This window comes from Halyomorpha halys, unplaced genomic scaffold, assembly GCF_000696795.3.
Source record: "Halyomorpha halys isolate HHAL.00 unplaced genomic scaffold, Hhal_1.1 Scaffold214.1, whole genome shotgun sequence".
Taxonomy (NCBI): Eukaryota; Metazoa; Arthropoda; class Insecta; order Hemiptera; family Pentatomidae; genus Halyomorpha; species Halyomorpha halys.
In genome coordinates, this window is record NW_027110944.1 from 956113 (window position 1) to 973328 (window position 17216).

The 17216-nt window shown below is 30.2% G+C and overlaps 1 protein-coding gene across 7 annotated transcripts in view; it reads left to right on the forward strand.

Annotated features, from left to right (window-relative positions):
- Positions 1–17216, forward strand: part of cyst (rho guanine nucleotide exchange factor 18 cysts) — a 168338-nt gene that overhangs the window by 88361 nt on the left and 62761 nt on the right. For all 7 annotated transcript variants that reach the window (XM_014418966.2, XM_014418963.2, XM_014418965.2 and 4 more), the window contains 2 exons: positions 8196–8252; positions 15556–15602. In XM_014418966.2, coding sequence (XP_014274452.1) covers positions 8196–8252; positions 15556–15602 — 104 coding nt within the window. The remainder of the gene's footprint in view (positions 1–8195; positions 8253–15555; positions 15603–17216) is intronic.

A 17216-nucleotide genomic window follows, 5' to 3' on the forward strand; every position in this document is an offset into this window, starting at 1 on the left:
TCTACGGGGCTCTAAATTTTGGTTTAACCTTTCGCTTTGAACAGCCCTAATGAAGCTCTGCAAAGTGCAGTTATAAACTATTTGTTCTTTTTTTGACCCTAACCATCTTCTTATATTCAAATAAAATATTTTTTGATAGCTATGAAAATTTGTGTTTAGGGTTTATAGATAAAATCCTTAGAAGTTATGAATGTTTATGTGAATACTGGACAAGAAAAAAAAATAGCCTCAAAAATACTATGAAAATTTGTTTTAATTATATTTGGTCTTTAAAGATGCTAAAAACGAATTTGAACTGCTTTTCGGGCTGGAAGTTTTTTATGTTTATTGTAATTTGTATGCATTTAATACAATCATTTTTTTCTTATTCTACTCAAAAATATAAATAGATTGGTATATAATAACCTTGAAATCCATACAGAGCGAAGGCAGAAAACAATAATATAAAAATTGCAAGAATTATATGAAATATCTTTTTTTTCAGCTCCTTGGGACCATTAGAATGACTGACTGCCAGGACATGTGTCCAATATTTTAGGAAATAGAAACCAAAAAAAATATTGGTTAAAATTGGTGACCTCGGTGAAGTTCTAGTCCTAATATTGACTACCCTGTCAGTATCAGTACATCTTTCAAACTGCCAATAGGCGCCATTAACCTTCCCTTGTTGCCTAGTTACTCTTTTGCTCTAAAAAAAAATAGGTTTGACTTAGAAAATAGGTTTGTTATTAATTTTTGCTGAGTTTTAATTTTCCATTTGTTTTTAGTCAAGATAGTTAATGTTATTAATTAAATTTATATGTTTTATTTAATGATAGTGTAGGCATTAAATGAATTGGTTTGAGAAATCTTTATTTTATTACAATCAAATAAAAACATCAAGTTAGGATTCCAAACATTAGCTTATTGTGCAAAAGTTGGCTTCACCGCAATTTCTCTGATACCTGATTTTGTGTCCATTATTAATTTTGATTTTCATATTTATATTTTATCATATGTGTGTATTTATTTATTTTTTTCTTGTTTGTTAATTGATCTAATCCAATCATTAGCCATAATTGGTTAAAAATGTTAATATATCAGTTTTACAATACAACTTAATGAAACAGATATGTTAATGTTATATTATCAAACTTTGAGTGTGTATGTGTTTGTGTGTATTGGGTTGTCATGCATGTAATGTCTATTTTTAGGGACAGGAATTTTAAAAAAAATTGACATAGAAATCAAATATATTTTATTAAAAATATTTACCATCTTTTTCAATACACTTTTGTCAATGATTAATTCTAAGTTTTTGTCCCAGTTTTTAAAAACTTAGATTCACATGTTGAAACGAAGTCAGAAAATGTATTTTTCATGCCTGATTCATTTGTAAGTAATATTCCTTGTATAAAGTTGTCCAAGCTCCGAAAAAAGTCATAGTTCATAGGAGATAGATCAGGAGAATATTGAGAATGTAGGTGTACTTAATAGTTCAATTCCTATAATTTTCAGAGAATACTAATATCTTGTCATTTCAAATGCTGAAATTCATTCTGCTTGTGTGAGGCCCTGGATTCGAGCTTTTTAGCCTTTCTGATCAGTATTAAATGTCTGAAAACGGTCAATCTCCTTGTTCTGAGATATGACTCAAGTTCTCTGTTGTAGCCAGCTAAGTGTGTTTAGGCATCACCTTAGCAACCTTGATTCTGTAGCTTGCTGGTTCAATTCCAGTCTTGGTAGTTTAACTTTTATTTTGTGATGGCCCATGGAATAAAAATTTAAGCTTCCTTCTCTGTTTAATAAAAATTGATTCTTTATAGCATAACCCCCATGTCTGGCCCGTGTGGGGTAAAAAAAAAGAAGCCTCTGGCTGTTTTATGAGGATCTTCATCCACAGCTTCTTTAAGGTTTTCATTCTCAAAGTTAGGGACTATCTATGGAGTGTATTTTCTAAGGTTGTATAGCCTGAAAAAAAATTCGAAAACCAATGACCAATTTCATTAGAACCCTCTTCAATGCTGAGCGAAATGGAGGAGATGGACAACATTTGGGTTCTTGTGTAGGTGACGGGTGACCACTTGTACTGTCAATGTTGGATATAAGAAACACTATATCGTAGCTTTTATCATTTATATATTTACTTGATTGGATTGTTACTTTTGTTGTGTTTTTTGTGAATTTGTCTCTTTTGCTTTTTAAGCTGTCTCTGAAGTTTTTTTTTTTTGTATTTGTTATATTTCTCCTGAATCTTTCTAAGAAAAATTATAACAATTTGGAAATAGCTTTATGGGGAAGAAAATGCTGTCAAGTATATCAAAATTTAGGTCCCAGTCTTGCATACTGAATCTTCAAGTAAAAGAGAAAATGCATTGAAGATGTTGATTATGAACTTGAATAATACTAAAAATAATCTAAGGATTGTATTATATTGTAGAAGGATCTGATAAGATAAGATCTATCAAAAGCTACAGGGCAGTGGGTTGTTGTTTATAAATCTGAAGACCAAGAACAGGTATTGCAAGAATGAACTGTTAGTTTAATTTGAAGGAGATGTATGATGGACAACAGGATTGACTAACTTGGTAGATGAAAGTTGCCTTGAAATAGTCTCAAAGATTAAGGAGGTAACTAGGAGCTTACAAGTTTCAAATGGTTATAGGGGACAAATTTAGTTCCTTTAAAGTGGAAAAGGTACAATATGAGATATTGGAAACATGAAAAGGTTTGGTAACAGGTAACTCAAATGTTTTTGATAGTTGGGTAGAATTTTATGGAATTATTACTTAGGAATAGGGTCGGAATAGTTAAATGAGGTATAGTTTTAAGGAGGTGATTGGAATATATTCTAATGGCCTCAGTCTTCTCTGCATTCAACTTCAGCTTGTTTTCTACTGCCCCGAGACTAAATCTATTCAAGTTGTGTAGAAGTTTTTTTTATGCCATTAATAGGTCAGATGGTGGGAAGGACAAATAGATTTGGAAATTTTCTGTGTACGTTTGGTATTGGGAATGATGGATAAATGAGGAGGGAAAAGTCATTAATGTTGACAGAAAATTATAGTATTAAAATAGGAAGGAAGATATTGATGAACCCCGAGGAACACCATGAGGTTGACCTGGAATCACTACCTACTTTAAACGATTAGTGAGGAAAACTTAGAAATATTCCATAGCAAGGTTGGATAAAGGAAGATTTTGTAGTTTAGTGAGGAGGATGTAATTGGTCAGTTTCTTTTTTATGCTTTGGAGAAATCTAAAACATATTTCTATGAAGTTTGTTTTAAGTTTTAAAATATCAGAAAGTCATTTGATAATTAGGGACATTTTTCTTGTAATAATAACATTTAAAATATTAAATATCTATTTTAAATTAATTGGGGAAGCGGATCAATGTCTCAAAAACAGGTTTCTTTTGTAATGACACCAGTAAGAACTAATATACCATATTTATTTATTTATTTATTTATTTTGAATTAATTTTCTCTTTTGATCTCACCCATAAAAATGTTATGTAGAAAATCTTATTATGACTCATTAATATTACTTAAAGACACTATTAGGGCAAACATTATTAAAAAGATTTAATATGCTTTACAAGAAGCCTGAAATTTTCATTGGATCTTTATATGATTGAAGTATTATAACTATGGGTTATGATGAAGAAGGGTTTTTTATTTCTGAACACAATCCAATAACCAAAATATAAGGCAGCAATTTAGAGATTCTTGCTTATTGAATCATAACATTTTTTTTTCTTTTATTACTTTTAAATAATGTATTTACTAAAATAATTTTAGAGGATTTTTACTGTGATTATAAATTGTTATTTTTATATTATCACAATAAAAGTATATAATGAAATATACATTTTTTTTATTCACTTGTTACAATAAGCGATCCCATTGAAAAAATATAAATTATTTAAATGTTAAAGTTATTATAATAGAAACTTGAACTGATAGAATTTGTAGTGAATGCTACTTCACTGTTGCCATGCTAATTGAATATTCATTATGTTTGCATTTGATAGTATAAACTGTCAGGTAACCATTTAGTTACCTGTAGTTGACGTAATAGTGGTGAAAAAATGAATTATGCATTTATTTTCATATCGTATTATTTTGTGAAATGGTCCTTTTTTTTAAATACTAACATTTTCTTTATACCTTTGGTTTTAATTTTTTGGGGTCTTTAATAAAATTATTTGTATTAATATAGTTGAATTATGAAAAAGTATGTATGAATCTTTTCTCCGAAATCACTGATTTTTATCATTTATCGAGATGTTATAACTATTTATAAACAAATTTTCAAATTGAATATATAAATTTTTTGTTAGTTATAACTAAAATATTTCCATTGGAAATATATTTTTGACTATACTTTTTATTTTGAACTGAATATTACATCATTACAATGCTTTGTTAAGTTCCTTTTTCATTTAAAGTAAATTTAGAACCCATACTTGGTACAATTATCATTTTCAGTTGCCAATAAACGTATCAATGAAAATAGTCAGATAGTAAAAAAATTCATGTAAACCTTGATCTACCTTAATACGTTTTGAATTGTCAATTACTCTTTCTGCTGTTTTTAGAAATAATAATAATAACCAAATAAAAATTTACTGTTCTAAGTTTAGGAAGATATATTCTATCTTATGGCAGTATATGATTTGCCACTTGTCTCATGTTAGGAAACCTAAAACTATACTTTAGACACTAAAACTTATTTTAATACAGAAACTTACAAAGGAATTAATGTTTACACATTTTTATAAAACAATTATGATTACAGTCCTGTTCCTTTTGATATTACACATCCTTAATAATAATAATAGATTCTTAATTGTTCAATAGTCTTTTAAAAAAACATTGCCCTCTTAATGAAGAATAAGTTATTGAGCTGATATACCCTCTTGCCACGAAGTAAAAACCCTGATTTGAACCTATATGAGACTAGACTCCCACTAAGCTATCTGTGCTCCTATAGATTATAAATATTTATAAATAATACCTAAAAACGGGAAACTAGGGTCTTCATGTTATATTAAAAAAAAAGTTTATAATATCAAAATAAATGTTGTTTATCATCACTTTTTTTTATTATTATTATTATTAATTTCACATTGTATCCTGGGTCAAATGATATGTATTTGTTTTTGGATGATATTTGATTTTAAATAAAGGATTCATTTCAATATTTCTAAAAAAAAAAAAAATGTTTTCAGTTTATTTAATTTTTATCAACCAATGAATCAACCATAACTTCTGTATTAGGAAGTTGGTCATTTGTAGGAAATTAAAACTTTTGTGTACATTTAAATGTATTAGTCTTAGTTATTTATATCATAATTGATGAATCAATGCATAAAATGAGTTAGCAAACCTACTACATAGTGTTACAATTATTGAAACCAAAACAGCCTACTCCTGCTTTGTGAAACATTATTTATGATTTATAAAAGTTGTCTTATCAAACTACTGTTTTTTTTTTTGTTTTTTTTCTTGTAGATATTACTTTCTTTTTTTTATCTTTTATATTTTATTATATTATATTTTAAAATATATATAGGTATAGTTATCTTTATGTTTCTTTCTTGGTTTTATTTCTTGACTTAGTGCATGAGAGTAAATATAAATAAGTAATCATTCTAATATTCTAGCTTTTATATCCATTTATTCTCTTTATAAAAATCTGAATTTTTGTTGTATGTATGTGTTTTTACATTGTTCAGTAGCACTGCAATGGCACAGTTCTATTAGTAGTGTGAATTATGGTCATCTAATTCTGCATGTTTCAGTTTTCCTTATTTTGATTATTGCTCTGAAGATTTTTAGCTCTATATTTATGAAATTTTCTCTCTGAGCCTTAGTCTATTACTTTTTTTACAGCTACCTTTATTTCATTTGTATATTCTTCTATAATTTTGTTGTGTACTAATGATTTTTTAAATATATTCTTGTAATATTCAAAATCAATACATTCATAGGTTTTCTAAAGTTATCTAGCTGATTTATAAATCATAGCAATTTTCTTTTCTTCTAAACTTTATGATATTATTTACTTTCAGAGTATGCTAAACATAATATTGTATTATGGTATGGATTTAGTTGGTTGTAGATGTAGTGTAAAGGAGAAGTTGGTTAGGTGTTCATTGGTGAGAAGAAAACTGTTGGGTAAAATGTACTTCATTTTTGCCGAATTTCTCCTTTATAATATTTTATTGCTAACTTCAATCCTATTTTCATCAATATATCTATTAGTAATTAAATATAATAAAATAAATATAAAGATATAAATACCAGGTAATTTAGAGAAGACTATATATGCTTTGTGACTATATGGAGAAAGTATATTTAAGTAGAATAATTAAAGACAAACAACATGTGCTATCTATTAAAATAAAATAACCCAAGAAATATTGAGCTAATGCAAACTGGAAAAGGTCAACAAGGTCTGCTAAGTTCACAAAAAATAAATTATATGTATTATCAGCTATTCAGTGATTTAAAAAAATACAAGTTTGATTTATTTTTCTTCAGTGTTCTGTAAAGGCTTGAAATCCAAGTGAGGAATGTTTTAAGGGACTGAAACTACCATTGCCCATGGTGACAGAAATAAGCAACCAGATTTCATAGTTATTAATGATGACTTGAACTGGATCATTTTTGTAGAGATTATAAGTTGTAGACCTAACTGAGATATAGACCAAGTGAAGATCGCCTACTGAAGGTAGCTGTGAGTCATCTTTGCAATGTCTAGGTTCACCAGTACCCTCTAAAAGAATTGAAATAATGCTGTCTCTAATATGAGAAGGCTCCTGGAGTTCTAAAGATAATAAACAAGTAAACAGACACTTGGCTTAATTTCGGAGAGAGATTACGATTGTTGAGCCATAGAGGATGAAATGGTGAGATAGTAGAAAAGTTGCAGATGGATATTATGGTTTGGAATTTCTCCTGAGTGCCATATAAAGTTATAGCCATAAATGAGACAGATTTAGTTGATATTAAGCATATATTATGCAAAGTTGTAGGTTACTTCAAAATGGAGTTTTTAACTGAAGCAGGTTTAAATATTTATTGGGTAACCATAAATTTATTAAGGGTCATTCTGGGATTTTAGGAACTTAAATATTCTGAGATTGTAAATTATACCCAAGAGATGTTTAAGCTTTTTGTCCCTGTGGAAGACGAAACCATCCATATAAAATTATAATGATTACTGTTAAAAATATCAAAATTTTAATGGAAGGGAGGGAGAGAGGAATCTGTTCATGCTTGTTATATCTGATTAACTGCTTTCTCTATCTGATTAACTACTTTCTCTCTATAATTTGATCATTTCTTGAGTTTATTATGGATTCAAGGTGTTCTACCCACTTTTAGAAATGTTCTTCCATCTCAGCTGCGTTATAAAGAATCAAATATAATATAATTAATTGTATTTAATATTAGCATTCAAAGGTATGATTTGTTGATAAATATTACGAAAGAATAATCCTATAAAAATGATAATTAGATGAAATAAATAATAATCAATAATCATAAATATATTTTTTATTTCAATATTTGTATGATTGTATATAATTTATGAACCACAAAACATGTCCCAAAATTGACTTAGCTGCCTATTTATGCTAGCTTCTTCCTCTTCTCCCATTTTCATTAATATTGTTCTAGATACAGTATAAAATTGGATCATTATAATTAATGAAAAATAGGTTTTTATAATTTTTGTTTTATGCTCTCTTAAGTATTTATGAAAAATTATGCATTTTTTCTTTTAAGCCATCATAGTAAATTCTTCATGTATTAATAGTATATAGTATTTTTACTTCTTATTTTAATGAATGTGTATAGTGCTATTTATTTTTCATTTTATTCTCTAAAATTTAATTTATGTATAGTTTAAAGCTATCAGTTTAAAGTGCATTAACAATTTTTAATATCCTAAGTTATATTTTAGCATGTATGCAATACAAGTATTATTGATTCTTTTCATTTCTGTTCACACCTTGATTTTTTGTATAATAATTCATCTTCATCTATTGAATATAAACATTTACATGATTTTCAGTTTATACTAACTTAATTTTTTCAAAAACATAAATAAAAGAAGTGATAAGATCAATCCAGTTATATAGTTTATTATTTGTTTATTTTAATTTTTATTGATTTTTATGTGTATACATATTTCTGTTTCAGCCAAGTACATAATGATGATGATCACCACTATCAGCCTGCACAACATGATGCAATAAGGTGAAGTATTAAGCAAGATCTTTATTAACATTAAACTATGTATTTGTAATTAATGCTAATTAATATTTAGTTGTTTTTAAAACTATTAATCAGACATTGATTTGTTTTAGTAGCTCATTTATTTGTGTGTATATTCATTGTATTCTTAAAAAATGGAATTTGGTCTGGGTGCGGTCAAATAAAACTCAAATAGTAAATTGGTGTACTATAGACCAAATTCCATTTATTGATATATATGGTCAATCAGCAATCTTCCATTATTTTCTCCTTCTTATTTTTTTGTTTTCCATTTTGTATTACTTATAAGTTAGACAATCTGGGAGAACTTTCTAGTTTTGGTGGTGCTAAAGATGGTAAAAATCACTCTTTTCATTAACCATAAGGTTTGGATTAGTAACCTTCCTTTGAAACATTTGGTGGTGAAAAAACTAGGTAAAAGATAACAAATCTTTTCAAAATTAACCTTGCTTTATAAAGTTGGGTATACCATTGAAAAGCTGATAAATGTAGCAACTTTTATGAAATTGTTTATATTTTACCTCGAAAATGCATGGTGAGACATTTTACGGAGTATTTCTGGAAATTACTCATTTAACTTTTTTATTTAGCTTTTGCTGCTACGATTTCCTATTGGAGCCATTTTTTCCTATAAAGTGGTTCTTACCTTATAGGAAATTTATCATTGATTCCAAAATTGGTTACAAAATTTGAGAAATCAGTGGAGAAGTTTCTATGGAAAAATAAATTATTTTCTTTGAAAACCTCTAGAACTTGATTTGCAACAAATAATCCAATTTGAGCATCATAAAGTGAAAAAAATTGCTGGTATAAATAGGTTTGACTTACTAAATTTATCGTAAGGGGCCTTCTGAGTGGACGAAAGGCTAAAATTTTTTTTATAAGTCACACTTTACTTGTAAACATTTTTCTCAGCCCCCTGTTGTACTAATCATAACTCACTTCTATATTTAATAAGATTTAATTTTTTATATATGATTTCTAAATTTCTTTTCTGATTGGTTTAGAGTTGGTACCAAATTTTCCAAAAAGTGTGATGTGGATGGAATCTTTATTTTGGTAAAGATAAATTTGTTTTTTGAAGTAATAGTACTTAACTTAAAAACAATAAAAAAGGTTATGTGGACTATAGTCCTATTCCCCACAAAATAGCAGGAAATTGGAGTGTCATGTTTTTTTTTTTAAGAAATTTGTATTTTTTGTTGTTTAGAAAGTAATAACTATAAAAATATTAACTATAATCAGCAATGATACACAAATGAGTAAAACTTATTTATTTTTCCTGACATTTTGGCCTGAATTTCAGACCTTCATTAGGCCTGAAAACCAAAGAGTGAGATAACAACCACAATTCTGTGAAAATAAAATAAACATATGTGTATATATATATATCTGATAAAATTACTGATATCCTATCTACCTTCAACTCCTACCATCCTCGGTTATGTTTTACTGTAGAATCTGAAATCAACAATTTTCTTCCCTTTCTTGACTCTCTTATCATTAGAAACACCAACACCATATCCACAGACCGGTACACAAAACCTACTAACTCCAGCAAAAATTTCACTCCATCTTCACCAAATTCTCTACAACCACTCACCACCCCCTTATATAGATCATTACCTTACATCCCCTCTCTTTCTGTTAACATTCATAAATACTTTTTTCTATCCCTGTATCCCCAACCTCCAACTCTAAATTTGCTTTCCAATTCCACAATGAACTTTCTTATATCTACTCACATTGTAAAGATCCCATTCCTCTTCAATACTGTTCTCAAGTAGTATATTGTATCCCTTGTTCAACTCCTAACTGTAATTCCTCTTACACTGGTGAAACTAAAAACTTCCTCAAAGGTCGCTTCATTCAACACAAATATTTTGTTTCTTCCCCTAATTTTACTGCCTGCAAACTCTCCCCACATTTTTTTTCATTAAACCACTCATTTAATTTTGACAATACTTCTATTCTCACCACCATCCCTAACCATGACAAACGACTCCTCTCTAAAAGTATTTATATACAATTAGAACCTTTTTCTGTTAAACACAATCTATTCCTAACATATTCTTAAACATTCATCACTTTTTTCCCTATCACCTACTCCTTATTCCTCATTTTTTAATTTTCTTATGGCAACTCCTTATCATATTATATATTTCCGACCTCACATTTTTTAAACTTTATTTTCACTTTTAAAATATCCTACTGTAACCTTTTGTCTATATTAGTCTACTTTGTAATTTACTTAATAAACCCTCAGTACCATTTATGCTTGGCTGTACTTAAATAAGTTAAAAAGAAGAAGTCAGAACTGTTACAGCTCACTCTCTGTGGAAACTCCGCTTCAATTTCTCTTTTATTTAAAAAACAGTTGAATTTTTAATTATTTTTTATTTATTTTCAGAATTATTCTTTTTATACTTATTCAATATTTGTTATCTTATATTTAATTCAATATTAGTTATCTTTGTTCCCAATTTATCATGTATATTATTTACTCTCACACATTATTATGTATTATTCTTAATTATCTGTACAGTAAAGTAACCGTGGGAAATGGGATTGCTTCCTCGTACTGCTAGGATACTTTGCCCCTACGACAGTAACATATTGGGATGTCCCTACCACTGGGACAAAAAACTATTTTCCAACCTAAAAAAAAATACTAAACTATTTATATTGAGCCAACGTTTTGCCTCACGTTGCAGGGCTTCATCAGAGCTAAAAAAGAAACACTTAAATGATGTAAACATAAATGAAAAATTAAAAAGATGTACAATGAAATTTAAAAATCAAATTGGAATAATAAAAGGGTATAGACAATTAAGGAACAGAAATAATAACAGATAAAAAGAAGAAATACAAAATAAAATACAAACTAAGTGATGGAAAAAGGACGATAAGCATAAATTTATTTATTCCTTTTTACTAATGATAAGAGAGTCAAGAAATGGAAGAAAATTGTTGATTTTGGATTCTACTGTAAAACGTGAGGATGGAAGAATTTTAAGGTAGATAGGATATCAGTAATTTTATCAGAACATAATATATATATATATGTTTATTTTATTTTCATAGAGTTGTGGTTGTTATCTCACTTTCTGGTTTTCAGGCCTGATGAAGGTCTAAAATTCAGGAACGTCGGAAAAATAATGTATATTATTAATTACTCATTTGTGTATCATGATTGTAGTTAATATTTTTATAGTTATTAATTTCTATACAACAAAAAATACAAATTTCTAAAAAAAAATACAACACTCCAATTACCTGCTATTTTGTGTGGAATTGGACCATAGTCCACATAACCTTTTTTATTGTTTTTAAGTTAAATACTATCACTTAAAAAAACAAATTTATCTTTACCAAAATCTAATTCCATCCACATCAAACTTTTTGGCAAATTAGGTACCAACTCTAAACCAATCGCAAAAGAAATCTAGACTTCATTAATTAGTTACTGTTATGTTCAATATGAAAATGATTATTTTTCTGAAGAATACTGGACTATCACTCGAACGGCTTCAAGATGTTGCACTAGGCTCTAGTCACAATGGGAGAAAAAGTCATATAAAATATCTTATACTTTATGTAGACTACATTACATATAGAACAGATCACCCTGACAACACCAATCCTAGGTGAACTGGAAAAATTTTTGGACTGATCTAGAAAACATATTTCACTTAAAAATTCCATTAAAAACATAAAAACAGATTGACTCTGCTATCGAAATACTCTCTAGATCGATAGGAACTACTATCACTAACAATACTTCACCAATGAACATAAAACTTTTTCGGGAAAACAACTTACCTCGTCACATCAAACCTCATTAACAGAAAAACACCAGGCAAGAACGAGGTGGCACAGAACAAGATATCCTTCAAACAAAACTCATTACAATACATTGACTAACAGACTAAAAACAGAAATTAGAAATACACAGAATTCATAATTTCCAGAACTTAACAGAAAACCTAAATACCACTGACAAATCATTATGGACAACTACTAAAAAACAAATCCTTCAATCATCCACTTCTCACTAAAGATAAGACTTGGACACGATCAGATGAAGAAAAACTCAAATTTTTGGCAAACACCTCTTCAAAACTTTTAACTCCCATCCTGATATCCTTAATTCAACCCATCTTGAATATGCTGAAGCAGAGATTACAATTCCACTCCAAATGACCTTTCCTCCTAAAGCCTTTCATCCCTCTGAAATAATAAACATCAGCCACCAATTACCTTCTAAAAAAGCTCCTAGTCACGATCTTATCACATATTCTGAAACAGCTCCCTCCTGAAGGCATCCTATTCCTTACCTATATCTATAATACTACCCTCCGATCCACCTATTACCCCGACCCTTGGATAATGTCAATAATAAAAATATTTCCCAAACCCTCCAAGCCACTTGAATATCCATCTTCCTACTGTCCTATTTCACTACTGCCCATTATGCGCAAAATCCTAGAAAAACTCTTATTAAAACGCCTCTATCCAATCCTTGACTCATATCATGTTATACCTGACTACCAGTTTAGATTTAGAACATCGCATTCTACCATACAACAGTGTCATCCAGTGGTTGATGTCTTATCTTCCACATTACAGCGTGGAATGTACTGCACGGGAGTTTTCCTCGGTGTTGAACAAGCTTTTTATCGAGTCTGGCATCCAGGTCTGCTCTATAAACTTCGTCAATTTCTTTCCCCAATATATTTCCTTTTAATCTACTCCTACCTCTCTGATATAACCTCTAAAGTAAATCATAACCTAGCCTACTCATCTCTCTTTTCTCAGTAGCCAGTGTTCCTCGAGATTGTATCTTAGGTCCCATTATTTATACGGTTTATCCAACTGACATCCAAACCCACCCTAACACAGTCCTAACAATGTATATGTTAGGACTGTGTTATGATGACACATGTATACTGTCTGTAAACAACGACCCTACTAATGCATCACAATCTCTACTGACACACATATCCATTGAAGAATGGTGTCAAAACTAGAGAATCAAAATAAATCCTCACAAATCCCACCAGATCACCTTTACTCTCCATCATAAACCTCTAACCTCCTGTCCTACAGTATCCTTTTTAAACACTCTTATATTATTAAATACACTTGTTGAACAGATTCGATACTTAGGACTCCATCTTGACAAGAGACTTGCTTGGAATCCACATTCAAGACAGAAACAACAAGAAACTGCTCGTAGATTTCGATTGTTACAACACCTACTTGACAATCGCTCTAAACTTCCTATTCACTACAAAAAATTATAATGGAGTATGATAATCAGACCAATTTGGACATATGGAATTGAGCTCTGGGGCTCTACCAAACCATCCAATCCTTACAATCCAAAATCCTTGATGACCCATATTACGTTACAAATAAACTCATCCACAAAGACCTTAACATCCCATTCATTGCAGATTTGGCCCAAAACAGATATCAATGGGTGATTCCTTTTCATGATTTTCAAGTGTTTGAAACATTCATCCAATTTACTTATTGCATTTATTATTTTGTACAGTTGTAAATTATTATTATTAATTTGCCTCTACAACTAGATGTCGAGTCCTGGCCTCCTGCACCAGCCTCCACCAATCATTACGATCTTGTGGGGCCACCATCCAGTTCCTCACTCCCATCATGGTCCAGGCATCACCACTCACACTGTCACTCCATCGAAGGCATGGTCTTCCTCTGCGTCTTGCTCCATGTAGTACCTCTGTCACTATTTCCTTGGCAGATCACTCTCAGCCATCCAAGCAACATGCCATGTCCACCTCAATCTACTGAGCCTCAAAAACTGGCCACGTCTGGTTCCTTATATAAAACTTTGAGCTCCTGGTTTGTTCGACATCTCCATATCTGGTCAACCTTGACAGCTCCAAATATTTTACAAAGAATCTTCCTCTCCAAGAGGATTAAGTTGTGCTCACCAGCCTTGGAGATAGTCCACGTTTCTGAGCCATACAGAAGAATTGGGCGAATAATTGTTTTATACAAATAAATCTTGGTGTCCTTAGACAAGGCACGGTTCCTAAAATAGGGACTGAGGCTATAATAACAGGGTTTGGCACATAGGACTCTTCGTTTAATTTCGGTGTCCACAATATTGTCTTGGGTTATGAGCGATCCAAGATACACAAACTCCGGGACTTTTCCAAAAGTATATTCTCCGATCCTGATTTATTTACCATGTATTAGGTCTTTTCTTCATTCACTTCAAGCCCCATTTTTCTGTACTCTTCAGCATTCCTCCTTGTCTCTCGCTGAATCATGGTTTGGTGTGCTTCATTCTTTGTGCTTGTTGCCTTCTCACATTCCTCGTCAAACCACGGGGATCTCAAGTCCTTCCCTGGTGATCCAAGCACTTTAGTAGCTGTGCCTGATGTAGCCTCTGAGTATTTGGCCATATGGAGTCTATATAATTTTTCACCGCATCAACTTCTTGAATACACCTATCTAGCCCTGATTCATATCGATCGAGAACTATTGGATCTTTAAGCTTCTTGATGTATCACTTAGGCTTCTATCATAGACTTGTGCGATACTTAGAAAGTGATCGGAGTCCACATTTACTTCTCTGAATACCCTCACATTGCGAAGATTGGAAATATCCCTACTGCCAATAAGGATATGTTCGTACAGTTATAAATTACATTAAATAAATAAAAAAAAAAAAAAAAAGGTTGTTAGTACATTTAGATTAGATTGAAAATAAAAAATCTAGAAAATGCAAAGCTCTAAAAAGGGGGGAGTGGCATTTTAAGTGTTTTAATTCATTACCATTCCATGTGTGTATATATATATTTCCGATGCATTACTTTGTCATGGCTGTAGTAAACAATAAATAGTTACTTAGCTGATAAAGATTTGGAGAAGGTAAGTGGGCATAATAAGAAATGTTACTTCACTTCCCTCTCCATTATCAATTACAGATGGAGTACAATTTGAGAAAATGAAATAATACTCATACAAATTTTTAAATATTAAAAAAGTTTTTTATCTACAATTTTGAAGATTAAGTTCAATTCTGTTGTGGAAAAGGTTTATAATTTCTAAATTATTTAATGATATGATTAATAATTTAAGATAATTAGAAAGTATTGATGATTTATCTCTAAAATTTATTGGTAGCTCTGAACTATTTTAATCAATACTAAGCTTTTTGGTAAAAAAAAAAAATAGCTGTTTTATGAGCCATTATATGTTTTTGTTTTTAATTTATTTGTGTATCTTTATTTTTTAGCTATTCTGATGAAGTTCCTCTTGTATCCTATGAGTTTCTTGATGAACGTAAGTTAGTTGGCATTCATTTATATTTATTTTTAGTTAAATTTATCAAGTTTAAATGATCTTAATTTAGCTCATAAGTTGATTTTAAAGATATAAGCACTCAAAATCATTCATAAATTAGTCCTCATGGTGTACATTTTTATGTTAATTTTAAAATATGACTAATTATTGATCCCTCTTATGTTAAAACCCCCGTTTATTTTGTTAGGTGAGGAAATTTATTGTAGAAGCACATCAAATTGTTGATATGCAGTTTTCAACAGATCATTATGTTTCAGAGACCACTGAGTCCAAATTATACATTTTCAGCCATTAATCAGCCACAACTTTGTTTTGTTGGGTAAATACACCCACTTCTGTCTAACCTGGCATAAAGTCTTTTCCTTGTAGCGCTTAAACTTTTTCTGTTTTGCACATCCTCAAGAAAAATCAGATTATGATAAAATTATGATGAAAAGTAATTTTATTTGCGCGTAACTCAAAAAGTTACATTATAATGTCTAAATCTCACCAGTATTTATAATTTATGGCTTATGGACTGTACCTGTATTTAGTTTTTTGTACTTGAAAATATATTGATCTTGCAGAATATTCCAGATGCTTATTTGGATAATCTAACTATCTTCAAAGTTAAACTTAAAAAAAAAAATCTTAATCGGACCTATATTAGCTAAGATACCACAAACAATTTTTGTATCCAGAGTGGTAAGGAAAGTGGAAGTCATGTGAGTGGAGCACCAAGTTTAATTTATTGATTTATAATGAAATATTCTTAACCAATCCTAATATAGGGGGCAACGGTAGCAGCATGCCAACATGCCTGTCTACCAACCCAAAGGTTGCGAGATCGAGCTCTGGCCCTAGCCAGGATTTTTTCAAGCATACAATTATACAAAACTAATTCACAGCCACCCCTTGGGCATTTGTGAGGCCCATTAGCCAATGGGTGCCACTCACAAAAAATAGGCATAGGAGTGACGAACCCACCCTATGAAAAACCACATCAAGAAATGCGCAATGTATTTCCTAATACATCCTGCTAGGACAAGGACCTCCACGGTCTGTCGCCCAATAATAATAATCATCCTAATATAACCTGACAATGTTGCCGTGGTATATCTCTCAATTTCCTTTTTATTCAAAACAGACTTATACAATTCACTTAGTGGTAACTACTTGTAACTTTCTTAGTGAAATAAATCTATTTTTCTTAATTTCTTCAATCATCTTAATTAGTTATCTGATTTATAAGCAGTTTTCCAATGCAGTGCTTAAAACTCTTATCAAGTGAGTTGATACCTGATAGATAATACAATCATTTTATTGAGTTTTATTAAAAACCTTCCTTTTCCTTTTTGAGCCGTTACTGAGGTAGAGTGCCCTCTATTTTCTTTCAATGTCAGTATTCATAGTCCCTGATTGGCTACTTTATTTCAGTGATGATTTTTCCTCTGTTCCTCCTAATCCTCTGGATATATTCTTCATTAGGGATCCTTGGTTGTTAAAAGGAAATGTAATATATTTTGATAAACATATATTTTTTATTTTTGGTGGATAGAAATATAAAAAAGTCTGGGAATATATATTTATTATCCATAATTGTTAAATATTAAG